The sequence below is a fragment of the Anabas testudineus genome, chromosome 12, assembly GCF_900324465.2.
Source record: "Anabas testudineus chromosome 12, fAnaTes1.2, whole genome shotgun sequence".
NCBI classification, from domain to species: domain Eukaryota; kingdom Metazoa; phylum Chordata; class Actinopteri; order Anabantiformes; family Anabantidae; genus Anabas; species Anabas testudineus.
The window spans coordinates 13,705,746-13,721,319 of NC_046621.1; the positions used below are offsets into that span (position 1 = coordinate 13,705,746).

Below are 15,574 nucleotides of genomic sequence, written 5' to 3' on the forward strand. Positions count from 1 at the left end.
GGGCGGATACATTGATTGGATGGACCATCCGTCTGACAAGCGGACGTACGTGAACTACAGCGCGGTTTAGGCTTATTGAGCCTGCGCTAACAGAAAAAGAGGAGGTTCCTGAGCGGAGTCCTTTATTTATTTCTTTGTTTCCAGTGGGGGAAAAAAATAATAACAGCGACATATACCACAGGCACTTCATTTATTAGCGTTGTCCGTATACGCAAGAAAACTGGATAAGATTACAGTGGTAACTCGAAGGCCAAAGCCAAGGGGAGGAGGATGAAGCGGCGCAATGCGGACTGCAGCAAACTCCGACGGCCGTTAAAACGGAACCGAATCACCGAGGGTATATACGGCAGGTAACTCCTACGGAGCCCGATGGAGGGTCCTGCTCACGACAACAATGGAGGGCGCTGGAGGAAAGATGCCTGCAGCTTTATAACTGCAGAAAGTGAAACTTCTCAACGTGACCGTTTGTGTCAATGAACTGCCAGTGCTAGCTAGCGCGTTAACCTAGCTAGCTGCTAGTGATAGCGTAGTGTGTGCTAGCGGTATGTTTTCGTTGTCCATTAGCAGGTAACGTTAGCTGTTACGTTAGCTAGAGCGCTAGGCCCCAACACAGCCCGTCTCGAACCATGTCTCAGTGTCTCTTTTATATCGACGCCGATGTTTTGAAAGAGATTTTTAGTGGATTGTAGATGGTCAAACAACCAAGAACTGTCTTCGTTTGCCTACTCCAGGTGTCATGTGTCAGAATTAGCCGCTTCCCTGTTAGCTAGTTGATGTAACTTATGTTAGCTAGCACCACAAGAGCTTTGTCTTTTTATTGCCAGTTTCATATACACCTGAATATACCCCACACAACATGTAAATATAAACCGTACATATGAGTTGATAAGACGTTTAATTTGTCATCTGAAGAGCCTATATTACACTATGTTACTCAGTTTGGACAACTCTAAATAGCTAAGTTGTCTTTCTCAGCCACACCTGTCAAGTCCTACCTCAATGTGACTACTATTAATATCTGATCAACCAAACGTTAAAGGCCACCAGCTACACACGTGGCAAAGAGATCTGGAGGTGCGGGGCGGTTCTTGAATTATTGAACAGTTGCCACTCATCACAAAAAGTCATGCTATGAGATCAAACAACACCCCCGCTGTGTCTTATTCTCGGTTTTTGGTGCTCTAACCACAACAAATGTCTATGAAGTCAAATATATTTATTTTATTAATTTTCCGTGAATTGTGACACAAAGAACTCAGTTTGTGCTGCCTGCACAAACCTATGGCACCATTGTCATATTAATCTTCAAAACATAATAACATAACATTAACAGAGGGCAAAAGTGCATTTCTGTTTATCTACAGTTCTATTATTTTATAACATAAGCCCCACAAATACATCTTAGACATCTGGGGACATGAGACACCCCACATTCTCATGTATCAAGGTGAATATCCCATGTAAGTGAGTCCAAAAGATAATTTTCATTCTTAACCCAAATCACATGGCATATCTGTCAATATTAAGAGGTAACGCAGCCCTTAATACAATGTACCAAACTTGATTTGCCAATAAAGTTTGCAATTTACCATTAAGAGATTTTGCTTGCAGGCCTACATTGGTATTCTCCTTTCTGTATGTGCATTCTCAAAATAAAGGACAAAACATAAATCGTATTGCCTGTATCAAAAAATATTAGTGAAGGTTGAAGTGTGTTTGTGATGCAAAATATCTAATGTCGTCCAACTTTTCCCCCTTTTTTAGTACCTTTCTGTACCTGAAGTTCCTCGTGGTGTGGGCCCTGGTTCTACTGGCAGACTTTGTGCTAGAGTTCAGGTTTGAGTACCTCTGGCCATTCTGGCTCTTCATCCGGAGTGTGTACGACTCCTTTAGATACCAGGGGCTGGTGAGTGGCTGTGACCTAATATTTTTATTTATACTTATCCTATACACATATATATATATATATATATATATATATATATATATATATATATATATATATATATATATATATATATATATATATACACACACACACACACACACATACACACACATATATACATATATACAGAACAGGGTGTGATGGCTAACTGTGAGGCTAACAGCCTCCCAGGGTGTAGACACCACACACACACCTTAAATCACAACTACATGTTTTGTGGACCTGTGTGGTAAGCTAGTTGTTAAACCTGCCTTTTGTCAGGTGGCAGGTTTAACATATTTGTATTACATACAAATAGAAATGTACTTGGCTTCATAGGTCTGATTGAAGTCTGGTGTAATGAAGGGAAAATAAGTACAAAGGTGTGGTTGAGCGATTTTGTTCCAAAGCAGTTTAATACAATAACAGGCTAATCATAAAAGTGAAATACAAAAAGTCTAAATACTTAAGTTAACTGGACCTTTATTCGCCACAGGTTATTTTAGATACATGGTTTTACAGAAGTATCTCACACCACAGAAGTTAATTTTATCAGTGGCTTGTCAAAGCAAATGCTTCACTCAATAAAGAAACATAATACTGTGGGAGTATTTAGCATTCTTGTATCATTGATTTAATTATAATTTTTTAATTATAATTAAATCAATTTAATTAGCAAGAGGAAAAGTGACACAGTGGAGTAAAGTTTCAAATGATATGGCATCAGTCATAGAATAACACACAAGATGGTAACAGAGAGACAGAGAAAACCCAAGCAATGAGGTAAATAGAAGCTTTATGTGCAGTGCAGTGCAGTGCAGTACAGATAAAGATGTAAATATGAGGGACAAACAATGTTGTTCCGTCACATTCAGACGGCCCATTCAGTTTATTTGCCATGAGTTCATCTGAGACCTTCCACCCTCAAAAACAAGTTGTTTTTTTCTTTACCTTATTTGCTCATTTGTCTAACATAATGTACAGATCTGATTGCATGCTAATGTTAATCTATCATAGTCTTATTTTCCCTAGGGTCCGTTATTGTTGCTGGACAGTTTATTCTAATTGAAATGCGTTGTGTAGGAGTGTGTGTGTTGGCGTGTCTGTATCTCACGTAGATGCACAGAGAAAGCTCATAAAATAGAATATTCAAATAACAATGCATGGTATAGTTTTTCATTGGTGAAATATTTTTCATAGTTTAATCGATATCCAGCATTAGATCACTCTCATTATAAGGCATACATATATGGTAACCAGCCCTTCTTTGCAGGTATATAAAGGCTGAATAGTGAAATATTTGGTAGTCTTGTCAAAGTATCAACTGAGTAATTCAACCTTCATGTTTCCTTTCTGCATATATTGCTTTTTTATAATGACCACCTCTCACCACCAGGCCTTCTCAGTATTCTTTGTGTGTGTGGCGTTTACCTCGGACATCATTTGCCTCCTCTTCATCCCAGTACAATGGCTATTCTTCGCTGCCAGTACCTATGTGTGGGTGCAGTATGTTTGGCACACAGGTATGGTTCTCCTGGTTAATTATCTCGATATTTGGAAAATATCACACAAGAGAAAAGAGCAAAACCAGGAATTAACTTGACTGATGTTTCGCAAAAAAGCTCATGCTGTGAAAAAGGGACCAAGGATAATTTATGGTTGTGACCTTTGTGTCTACATTAAATATTTTTTCACACACAAAAAAAGGAAGGAAAGAACAAACTTTGTGAATTTACAAAATTTACAAAATACATTTAAAAATAAATTGTAATTTTAAGTCCTTTTTAAATCTTGGTAATTGCAGGGACAACTGCAGGGAAAAGCACATGTGAACAGTGTTGTGCAGCAATGCCATGCACATTGTGTTATATTTACAAATTGTTGGCTTGCTTCATAGAATTTTGCGTGGTGTGTGTAAGTGACCTGCACTCTGGGTTAGATGAGTCCTATTGTGGTGCCAGGTGCCAGATTTAAATCCTATTACCTGCTTTTTGGGGGACAACTCCCATGTTTATTTTTTTTTAATACATCATATTTATATTTAGGCATTTGGAAGACACCAAATAGATTTTTATCCAAAACGACTTACAAATGAGGTACAAGACAATCAAAATATCTAAGCCAAGGAGACAAACTTAAAGATTTTGCCTGAATATATTGTAAATTCCCAACTCTTATGTCTTTCTCTTGATTTGCTGTGTTGTTTTATTTTTTTCCAGAGAGGGGAGTTTGTCTGCCCACCGTGTCTCTATGGATACTTTTTGTGTACATAGAAGCAGCCATCAGATTCAAAGACCTGAAGAACTTTCATGTAGACTTGTGTCGTCCTTTTGCCGCACACTGGTGAGCTACTCTTTGTTGTTTTTATTTATTTATTTTATTTTATTTTATTCTATTCTAAGAGCTGTGGAAATCTGACCTTGTCCTGTGTGCCTTGAATGCAAGGCATGCTAGGTTTAGTTTTGACTATGAATATGTCAGCATGGTGCAGAGGTATTAAATGATGTAAAGACTACATTCAAGAGTCATTCACTACATTAAATTGATCTTATTTTTTTGGGGTACATGACTTCCTTCTGTTTGATCACATATATTGCAAATCAATACAGTGCCCAGTAAACTGAAAATTTGTGCACTTGAGGTTATGTCATTGTGCAAGTAGGAACTGCTGTGACATAGTCAAAAAAATTTGTTTTCACCAGTTAGCCATTAACTTTCAGAAAACATTAAAGATATGGACTGTTTGATGTGTTAGGAACTAAACCTACAGAAGGCTGACACCCTAAAAATCAAAGAAATATGCTGCAGGTTAGTCTATTTTGCTGGAATTTCATTGCAGCAACTCAAAATGGTGCTCAGTACTTTGTGTGGCCCCCACGTGCTTGTATGCATGCCGGACAATGTCAGGGCATACATAATGAGATGACCGATGTAGTCCCGGGGCATCTCCTCCCAGATCTGGACCATGGCATAAAAGAGCTCCCAGACAGTCTGAGGTGCAACCTGGCTGAGTTGGATGGACAGAAAAATAATGTCCAAGAGGTGTTCTATTGGATTCAGGTCCCGATACCTAATGGCACTTAGGGTGCTGTTGTCTGTTGTAGAGGTGTGTGCATCCCTCCATGGATATACCTCCCCAGACCATTACTGATGCACCACCAAACTAGTCATGCTAAACAATGTTACAAGCAGCATAACATTCTCCACAGCTTCTTAGACCCTTTTACGTCTGTCACATGTAGTCTAGGCGATCCTGCTCTCATTTTTGAAAAGCACAGGGCACCTGTACAACCTCTGTAGGGCCCAGGTATCACCTCTCGCTACCAGTAGTGACACTGACCCTAGCGAAGTGCGAAACTAGTCAACAATCAGAAAAGATGAGGTGGGAAGCAATTTCAGAGGCCTCCACCTGTAAAACCATTCCTGTTTAGGGGTTGTCTCATGTAATGTAATGGATTAGAGAAATCTGATGTCCAGAGCTAGATTTCTCCTGGAGAAAGGTGATTTCCATCTAAACGCATAACTGGGTTTCTAATCGGCTTTCTGCAAGAGTGCATGTGCATAACAAAGGCTGCCGAAACTCACCACTCTATCATCTGTGGAGTGAAACTGGATGAAAGGAGAGATGTGACCTCGTTTTTAAATCTACTCTGCCCAAAATTAAAATAATGCTGAAACCAACACATAGCTCACTGTAGACAACTAAATATGTCACTTTTCACCAGGCATTTAATTAAGACAAATTGAGCTGTAAATAGTAATGCAGTGACCACCTGTTGCTGTGTGTCTTCCAAAATCAGCCCAAGGAAGTGAAGAAATCAAATTACTCTTGCTGCATGTATACTGGGATTTCCAGTAACTAGTTTTCTCAGTAACCTAGTTACTTGAGTCCATGTAATCACACCTATTGTTGTCCCTCTGCACCTGTTGCTAATTTCATAAACACCAAAGCAGCTGAAAATGATTAACAACTCCCTTTGCTACTTAATTGACCAGATCAAAATCCCAGACATTTGATTGACTTTATATTATATATTCTGATTTAAAAGTTTTCCTTTAATTTACCTATCTATTTGTGTTTTATTATGAAAAGGTATTATAAGCAGGCAGTTGACACATATGAGAAATTCTGCAAAATGTTTTCTTAAATTACCGGAGTAGTGGAACGATGTGTTCTCACATTTGGATACGAAGCACTTGGCCAATGTTTTTCTGAAACTCTTACTTTTTTCTTGTAATTACATGATACAGTGTATTAAAATTACTTCCTAGTTCTAATGGATATACTACTTGTGTTCCTCTCTGCAGCATTGGCTACCCAGTGGTCACTCTGGGTTTCGGCTTCAAGAGCTATGTAAGCTATAAAATGCGCCTCCGGAAGCAGAAAGAGGTGCAGAAAGAGAATGAATTTTACATGCAGCTTCTACAGCAGGCTTTGCCTCCAGAGCAACAGATGCTTCAGAGGCAAGAGCGAGAAGCAGAAGAAGGTAACGCAGAAACATGCATACTGTATGCACATCAGGAAATGTGGCACTCACATACACCATCTACTGGGACTGAACAATAATGATAATAAAAAAGTCTGATTGATTAGATGTTTTAAAAAAAATGGAAATTCCTTCAAGGGTATGTATAGTCTTGTTGTTTTACTGTATGGTTCACTATCTTGCTACCATGAGTCAGTGATGATGCATCCTTGGATAATTAAAGCTCTACCAGTCAGTCATGCATCAGTTAGGACTGTTGGAATTGTTTCTGACAGGTAAGGTAGCTACGCCTCATGGTGATTAGGAACTAATTTGGTTATTACTTGGGTGGCACTTCTCCAATAACATAAGGTTTTGAAGCGATGCTTCTTTTCTTTTTATAGATTTTTTTTTTTAAACTGTTGCACCTGATCAGTGTATACATCTTAGTGGTTGTGGCTTACATCTGTTTGTTTACAGTCAATTAATATCATAATCATCAATAGCTTTGTTTAATCGTTGTTGTTATTTTCATTGGGCTTGGGGGAGAATCCACAAGACAGACACAGGCTTTTATCAGGTTCTTGTTAGGTTTAATCCACTTTGTTAAACAAGCCAACATTGCTCCTTAACACTCACATTTGCAGCATGTGCATCATTTTCCTGTCTATCCAAAGTCTGTGGTTCCAGGTGCACCTGCCTCACAGTTTTAGAAAAACACACCATGCACATAATGGTCACAAGTGTCTCTGGCCATTGGGATAGATTAGGCAAAGGCCTGAAAGATGTTGTGGTTGTCTTGCAGGTTATGCAATGGGAAACTGAAAACTACACTGTCACTAGAAAAAGACAATGATTATTTGTGCAGTTGTTGGTGTGGCAATTTCACACAAGTAACTTAAGCAGCTTGTGTATACTTGCTCAGTGCTCTCGGTGGTTATAATAAGTCATAATTCAGATGTAGAGAATTATATATTGGTCAAGTAAGGATAAGTAGACTTTTTAGATGAAATGTCATGGCAGCCGTCATATATTTAATGTGTCCTGTGTCTCCTTTATTTCATTCTTTATTCATACAGCAGCTGCAACTAAAGGAATATCTGAAGTGGACACGCCACCAGTGTCACAGAATGGTGCACCAGCCAATAAAAAGACATCGGCACCACTGCCAGAGCTAGAGTATAGAGAAAAAGGGAAGGATGGAAAAGGCGGCGGAGAGGCTAAAAAGCAGCAGAATAGCAACAACATCCTGCCATCAGTGGACTCAAAACTCCAGGAGATGGAGTATATGGAGAACCATATGAACAACAAGAGACTGACCACAGAGCTGGGCAGCACAGAGAACCTGTTACTTAAAGAGGACAACAATTCCTCCTGCTCCTCCTCATCCTCCTCCTCATCCAAAAACTACAAAAATGCTAGCAGCAATGCCACAGCACTCAACTCCTCACCCCGCGGCCATAGTGCTACTAACGGCAGCGTGCCCTCTTCTGCATCCTCCTCCTCCTCCTCTTCGACGGGGAAGAACGAGAAGAAGCACAAGTTGGCTGTGGGGAAAGGAACATCGGGTGGCTCCCATAGGGATCCCACAGACAACTGTATCCCTAACAACCAGCTGAGCAAACCAGAAGCACTTGTTAGGTAAGCACATGCTCAGACAAGCACATGTTCATCTACAGTGTATCCAGAAAGTATTCAACTTAACTTTTCCACATGTTGTTATGTTACAGCCTTATTCCAAAATGGATTAAATTCATTATTTTCCTCAAAATTCTATAAATACCGCATAATAACAATGTGAAAGAAGTTTGTTTGAAATCTTTGCAAATTTATTACAACTAAAAAATTACATAGGTAAGTACGCCAAGCTGTGCGATCAAAAGAGAAGGGCCTTATTCAGCGACAATTCATCTTTCAACAGCACAATGACACTAAGCACACAGCCAAGATAGCCAAGGAGTGGCTATTGGTCAACTAAGTGATAATTTCCTTGTGTGGTCTAGCCAGAGCCCAGACCTGAACCTGAGTGAATATCTCTGGATAGAACTGAAAATGGCTGTGCACCGATGCTCCCCCATCCAACCTGATGGAGGTTAAGAGGTACTTCAACGAAGAATGGGAGAAACTGGCCAAAAATAAGTGTACCAAGGCTGTAGCATAATACTCAAAAAGACTTGAGGCTGTAATTGGTGCTAAAGTTGCATTAACAAAGTATTGAGCAAAGGCTGTGAATACTTAAGAAAAAATGTCAAACTTCTTTCACGTTGTCATTATGGAGTTTTCTTTGTAGAATTTTGAGGAAGACTATGAATTTAATCCATTTTGGAATAACACTCTTTTAGAAACTTGTTGGTTATTTTTTTCTTTATAGTATACAGTAGTTGTTTTACTCAGGCATATTATCAGTTCAGATTTTGACTGGCTGCTGTTTATTTCATAATTTATTTGTTTTATGCCTCCCTCAGAAGTATGACTCCCGTGTTTTTATTAAATTTACATGTTGACAGCTGTTGCACCTGGAGCAAACAAAGCATTAGAAATTGATTGTGCCACATACAACCAAAACAGATTCGTCTAAAATGCTGGAGTCTTTCTGTTGCGGTTTTCTTTGACAACTCTGGCACAACAACATAATTTAGAAATCTCAAATTCCACTTAAAGATTTCAGCTCATTTTTAGTCATAAATCATAGTTGAACCAACACTGTTTATGAAGGTTTAATTTAGAATAATAACATCACTGTATTTTACAACACACTTATAAATGTCTAGTTTTTTGTTAGTTTAGTTTTTTAATTAAGCTGTGCATTTAGTTTAAAATTTCTAATTGCATTTATGTCTTTATAGATTAAATATGAAAATACTCTACCAACTGCACTAGTAATTTAGTCAGTGCTTTGTAGAGGCAGGTGTTGACTACATTTGTCTGGGCATGTGCACCATGTGTGGCTGGACCATTAGACCACAATGACTGGTATCATGTAGCCATAACTTAACGCTGTAACATTTCTTCCTCTGTGCTTAAAACCAATGGTCTTGTGCATTTATAAGCATCTTGAATGCTATTATAAGCAACATGCCAGTTTTTCCTTACTTTCACTATCCCACTCTGGACAGATTGGAGCAGGATGTTAAGAAACTGAAGGCGGACCTGCAGGCCAGTCGACAGGTGGAGCAGGACCTGCGCAGCCAAATTGGCTCTCTTGGCAGCACTGAGCGCTCCATTCGTACTGAGCTGGACCAACTACGCCAGGAGAATGAGCTGCTGCAGAATAAGTGAGTGGTGCTACTATTCAGCAGTTCCCATGAATGTTAGTGATTCCTGTGGATGTTTTAAGATCATTGTTCACTTCTGACATTGCATATATTGGCTAGAAAGTAGTGTGGCTCTGTTAAAGTCGTTCAATAGCATCTCTGTTAGGTTGAGATCTGGGTTCTACATGGCCACTTCAAAAGGCAGATTTTGTTTTTCTGAAGCCATTCTGTGTTTTTGGTCATTGTCCTGTTGCATCACCCAACTTCTACAGAGTTTCAGCTGGCATACAGACATTCTAACGTTCAAAGGGTTTACATACTTTTTTCACTCACACTGTGAGGTTTTTATAGTTCTTCTCAATAAAGACATGAAAGATCAGCATTTTTGTGTTATTATTTTTGGCACATTATATTTGTTAATACACTTGGATAACATTTTTTGACAAATTAATTAATTAATTAATTAAATTCACATACTTTTTCTTTACGCTGTATGCATTTGTGCACTTTTAGGCTTCATAATGCTGTGCAGGCAAAGCAAAAGGACAAACAGGCAGTGGGCCAATTGGAGAAGAGGCTCAAAGCAGAGCAGGAGGGTCGAGCCACCGCTGAGAAACAGCTCGCAGATGAAAAGAAGCGAAAGAAGTTAGAGGAGGCAACAGCAGCTAGAGCAGTAGCATTAGCAGCAGCATCCAGGTAGGCAAACATCAAATGTCTGAAATTTTCTTTTTTTTAATAAGCATTTTGCTCCCAACTTGTAATTAGTGTCATTTGTTAAAGAAGCTACACGTTTCATTTATTACAAATGTGATTTGTTATTAACACTGATATAAATTAACTGCATTTCTACTTTAACATTTTTTCAGGGGGGAGTGCACAGACACGCTGCGGCGGAGAATCACTGAATTAGAAACAGAGTGTAAGAAACTAACAATGGACATCAAGCTAAAGGAAGACCAAATCAGAGACCTTGAACTGAAAGTGCAGGTAAAGATTTAGTGGAATCATTGCATCAAACTCTGATTCAAACATAATCTGCATTCTTTACATTATTGTGCTTAAATTAATATTTCTATACTACTCAGTTATTATATCAAAGCATAGCAAATTCCAATAACATTGATAACCATGATTATAATTTTCAGTTAATAAATGTTCATCTGAGTCAACTTTACTGCACAATCATCCATTTAGAAGACAACAATTGGGTTGTGTGGCTGAGTCATGTCGGGCTAAAATAAGGAAAACCCTTAAAAGCTGGAAATGTCAAAATTGGCTATTGTAAGGAGTCATACATCATGCAAAGAGAGATCACAAACCTGCTGGTGTTGCAGTGATGACCTTCTACAGTGGAGCATTCCCATGGGCAAGTGGAAGATTGCAATGTGTGAATGTGAAAAGTAATTTGGCACTCTGTCACTATTTATCAGCAAATGGCATGTTTACAAAACTAGATAGTGGAAGTGGAAGATAATGGCTTTCTCATTTCATTCACTTTCAATATGCCAGTTACAATTTTCAATTTTTTTTATTTGTAAATACCAATGTGCCAAAAAGTACAGAAATGAGCCTGCAAAAAATCTGGGACAAAGTTTAATAGACTGATGAGACAAAGATTAACTTTGAACCTTTAACAAAGTGATGGAAAGTTCTGCTGCCAGGATCTGCTCATTACCCTACACATACAAGCTCATCTGTGAAACACAGTAGAGGTAATGTCATGGCTTGGGCTGCATGGCATCTTCTGGGACAGGCTCAATCATCTTCATTGACAATTTTAACACATGATGGCAGCAGCAAAATGAACTGAGATGTCCACGGAAACATTTTGGCCAATTTAAAGAAAGATGCAACCAAACTGACTGGAAGATCCTTCGTCGTGCAGCAATAATGATCCAAAACACACTGAAGAAACAACAGAGGAGCTCATCAGGAGCAAGAAGTGGAAGGTTTTAGACTGGCCAAGTCAGTCTCCAGACTTGGACCCTACAGAGCATGCATTTTACCTGCTAAAGAAGAGATTGAAGGGAGTAACCTCCCAAAACAAACAACTGGAAGAGGCTGCAGTAAAAGCCTCGAAAAGCATCACAAAATAAAAATGCAAATGTTTGGTGATGTCAGTGGGTAGCAGACTTGACGCAGTTATTGCAAGCAAAGGATTTGCAACTAAATATTAAGTCTTATTCAAATTCATCTATTTTAAATCACCAATACCTTTGCTTTCATGAAAACTGTGTAGGTTCGAACAAAAATGTTCACATTGCCTCATATTCATCTTGTGACGCTAAGAAATTATTAATTAATTAATTAAAATAAGAAAATTGCCTCACTGTTCCAATACTATTGGAGGAAAGTGTGTGTGTGTGTGTATATATATAGAAAGCCAAAGCAAATGCCAGCAGCCATTGACTGATGCTCCAGACTTGACAGTATTGCTTCTCCTCAATTTTTCAGGAGCTTCATAAATATAAAGAGAATGAAAAAGACACAGAGGTGCTGATGTCAGCGCTGTCAGCCATGCAGGACAAGACCCAGCACCTAGAGAACAGCCTGAGTGCAGAGACCAGAATTAAACTGGACCTCTTCTCTGCACTGGGAGATGCCAAGAGACAGTTGGAGATTGCACAAGGTCAGTCCTATTCACATACAAAGTGTTTATTCACACATGAAACTTGAGTGAGAGTATGCCTACAGATGCATTTTTGCTTTGAACTCCATTCTAGAGTATAGTGTTTGTTTTCTGGCTGACTTGTTGATGCCTGTTTTCAGGTCAGATCCTGCAAAAGGATCAGGAGATCAAAGACCTGAAGCAGAAGATAGCGGAAGTGATGGCCGTCATGCCCAGCATCTCCTACACAGCCGACACCAGCAGCATGACCCCCGTGGCCCCCCACTACTCCTCCAAGTTCATGGACACCAATCCCTCCGGCCTAGACCCCAATGCCTCTGTTTACCAGCCACTCAAAAAGTGAATGCTTCATCTTGCTCCTCCATCCATCCTCTTTTCATTTTTATTTCTCCTGCAGGCCCACCACCTTCCAATCTGCTCAGCATGTCTGCAGCTGACTTTGGTTTTTTTTTTTTTTTTTTTTTTTTTTTTTTTTTTTTTTTTTTTTGTCTCCATGCCAGGTCAGAAGGATGTTGTATTGTGTGACTGTATTTGTTGTAGTTAAAACAAAAGACAAAAAAAACTTTAAATGGACATCACATGTCAGCTAGGAAGTCCCAGTTTTTTTTCTCTCTCTCTCTCTCTTAAGTGTCTAGTGAAACCTCACAGAATCGGGTATGTGTCATCATCTCAAGGATGTTGCTCTCCCTTTCTCAGCACCACTGCAACCATCTGCAACCAGTTACCTGCTCTTTGGTCCTGGGGAATAGCTGCTTTAATTTTTTTAGGTAGATTTGTTTTTTCATGCCAAAATTTGGAAAACAGAATTCTCGACCATCATATAGCTTGACTTGTATTCCAGTTTCATTTACAGATTGTTTTTCTCACAAGGTAGTATGGAAATGTCTGTACAACCTGTGGAGGAATGTATTGCAAAGTTGGCACGGAGTCTTCCCCTATTGTGTTTAATTTATTCTTTTAATTCACAATCAGACACCAAATTAAACCTGCCCTCCACTGCTTCGGGTTGTGGTCGTAAATCGTTTTTAAAGTGTATTGAGTGGTTCTATCTCCTGAAGACTCGAGTGTTGATTTCAGCAGGCTTCGAGCATTAGTTACAACACAGTTGGAAGATCTAGTGTTGCAAGCAAAAAGAGACTCTAAATTAAAAATAAAATTAACCCACACCGTTTCAAATGTCAAGCATCAGTGATAACAGTGGTTTGTTTTCCCCTGCTGTGTTTTCTGTAAGAGGTTTTGAGTTAAAGGAGCACAGTAGGAGAAGTCTCTATGTTTAAGTGTACAGTTTCTCAGTACTCTGCAGACTCATCAGTTATCATGATCCCAGTGCCTTGGGTTGAGAACATAGAGATTACGTTTATTGTCAAAGCAGATTAAGTTTTGAATTTAGCCCAACCCTATTGAAATCAATGGGAAAGATCGGGTTAAGATAAAAAAAAAAAAAAAAAAGTAATTTGACCTCTCCCAATAAAGGGGGCAAAGTTGCCTTCACACCTAGTTTTGGTTTTTGGACTAGTGATTTCCCCACTGGCAGGGAAACTGATTCATCATGTTACTTGAGGGCAGCTTTGTCCCTTATCACGCAGGTCACATTTAAGAGATTTGTTGAACAGCGGCACATGAAAGTGTCATGGTATTTCCATTTCCCTTATATGTTGATTTGATGTTGGCCACCACAGAGTACTGCACACAACTGCTGCACCCTTTATTATTATTATTATTATTATTATTATTATTATTATTATTATTATTTCCAGTTTAAAGTTGCACTGCAGAAAACACATGCTGTTTAAAAGGGAAACTATAAAACTGGACTATACAATGTCAATGGAGTCATGGAAAAGCCAACTTTAATATAGCAGGAAATCATTTTATCTTAAGTAATCTTCCACTTCAGTTCATGTGCCAAGACTAAAATGCTTGTTTCTCTAGTAATGTGTTCAAGAATGTACTGCAAATACATTGGCTGACATGTCTGTCAGATGCCCAGTTGAATATGACTCAATGGAAGTTTGTGTTAAGCAGGTAGAGAACGTGGTCACCTGTTTGTTGTAGACCGTGTAGTAAAAAATAAGGGACTAGAAAGTCAGATTTCTTTTATGTGAATGTTACAGTATTTGCTGTTGGGCAAGTGGCTATTTTGAAGCAGTTTTCCTTACTCCTGTTTCTGGTATTATTGTTATTTTCCTTCAGGGGGAAAAAATGCTCGAGTCTGATGTGGTTTCACCATCATCTGGAATGGTTTTCTAGAATTTGGAGAAGCTTTTTTTTTTTTTTTTCTTTTTTTTTTTTGTTCATTGACTTTTGAGGGAGAAAAATACAGTTTAGTCAGTTGCTTGAACAACTGATTGTTGGAAGCATAGAGAAGTGTTTTTGTTTGTTTTTTGTTTTCTGGCCACAGTCACTGCTGTTTCTCCCCAGGTCTGACCTTGGCTGCGCTCTTGCTCTGTGAGGTTTACAAGGAATAAACATTTTTTTTCTTGCAAATGGACTTTTCTTTGTTAATGTTACTCTGTCCATATGTCTAGATATTTTAAAAACACACAGTGGGCAAACAATTTCACATGTACTTGCTATTAGGGACTAAAATTAAGACGGCTCTGGCTTTACTGCTTCACATTTGAACATTTCTTTATGTGCCCCCATGAGCCTCCAAGCGTAACATATGTATAGTAATAAAAATGCTGGAGAACCCTAGAATCACAATTCAGCTTAAAATAATAAACTAATTCAGCCATATTCTTGAGATCAACGAAATCTCCAACACCAGAAAGTCATCTGGCTGCCGCTAGGAGGCAGTGTCTGTCTGCGTGATGGAAGGTGGAAGGCTTATCTGTCCACAAATGCTCTGGTTATTAACACTGTGAAAAACCATAATTCCTTCTTTTCAAGATCAGAAAATCGCATTCAGCCGGGACAAAGAGAAACTTAACTGACTAATTGGTTAATTCCGACCACCAATCACAGCTAGTCAAAACAGTACCACGTTGCTATGCAGCAGCACTGGGTTGGTGTGTAACTGAGGTTGGATGTGTGCACCATTTGAATAATACCAGAGGGGGAATTGTAGCTGCTGACGCTGAAGGCAAATTTTTCTAAGCTCCTTCTTTATCTACATTTCAAATTCGCATCTAATTACCATCAGGGAGTTTCGGTGCTCTGCTGACCTCTTGGCCTGAGATTTCACTCTGTGATGGAACCATGAAAGCCACCAAATTATGGGCTGCCACACATTTTGATTGCAGTGATAATTCTTTTAATGCACTTGGGAATTTTGGAGAGGGAGATAAAGAATCCC

The 15,574-nt window shown here is 38.9% G+C and overlaps 1 protein-coding gene across 1 annotated transcript; it reads left to right on the top strand.

Annotated features, from left to right (window-relative positions):
- The first annotated feature begins 76 nt into the window (after window positions 1-76).
- Window positions 77-13,725, top strand: maco1b (macoilin 1b). The gene is made up of 11 exons (XM_026355095.1): window positions 77-350; window positions 1,765-1,906; window positions 3,324-3,450; window positions 4,147-4,270; window positions 6,236-6,414; window positions 7,473-8,034; window positions 9,510-9,668; window positions 10,161-10,343; window positions 10,514-10,634; window positions 12,102-12,276; window positions 12,417-13,725. The coding sequence occupies exons 1-11, from the start codon at window positions 271-273 to the stop codon at window positions 12,617-12,619; spliced, it is 2,055 nt and encodes a 684-aa protein (XP_026210880.1). The 5' UTR covers window positions 77-270; the 3' UTR covers window positions 12,620-13,725.
- The last annotated feature ends 1,849 nt before the right edge of the window (window positions 13,726-15,574 follow it).

Excerpts from the sequence above, each read along its gene's own strand:
- maco1b (XM_026355095.1), top strand. The coding sequence starts at position 271 with ATGAAGCGGCGCAATGCGGACTGCAGCAAACTCCGACGGCCGTTAAAA. Across the intron at positions 10,344-10,513 it reads GCATTAGCAGCAGCATCCAG|GGGGGAGTGCACAGACACGC; the intron begins GTAGGCAAACAT and ends ACATTTTTTCAG. Across the intron at positions 12,277-12,416 it reads ACAGTTGGAGATTGCACAAG|GTCAGATCCTGCAAAAGGAT; the intron begins GTCAGTCCTATT and ends GCCTGTTTTCAG.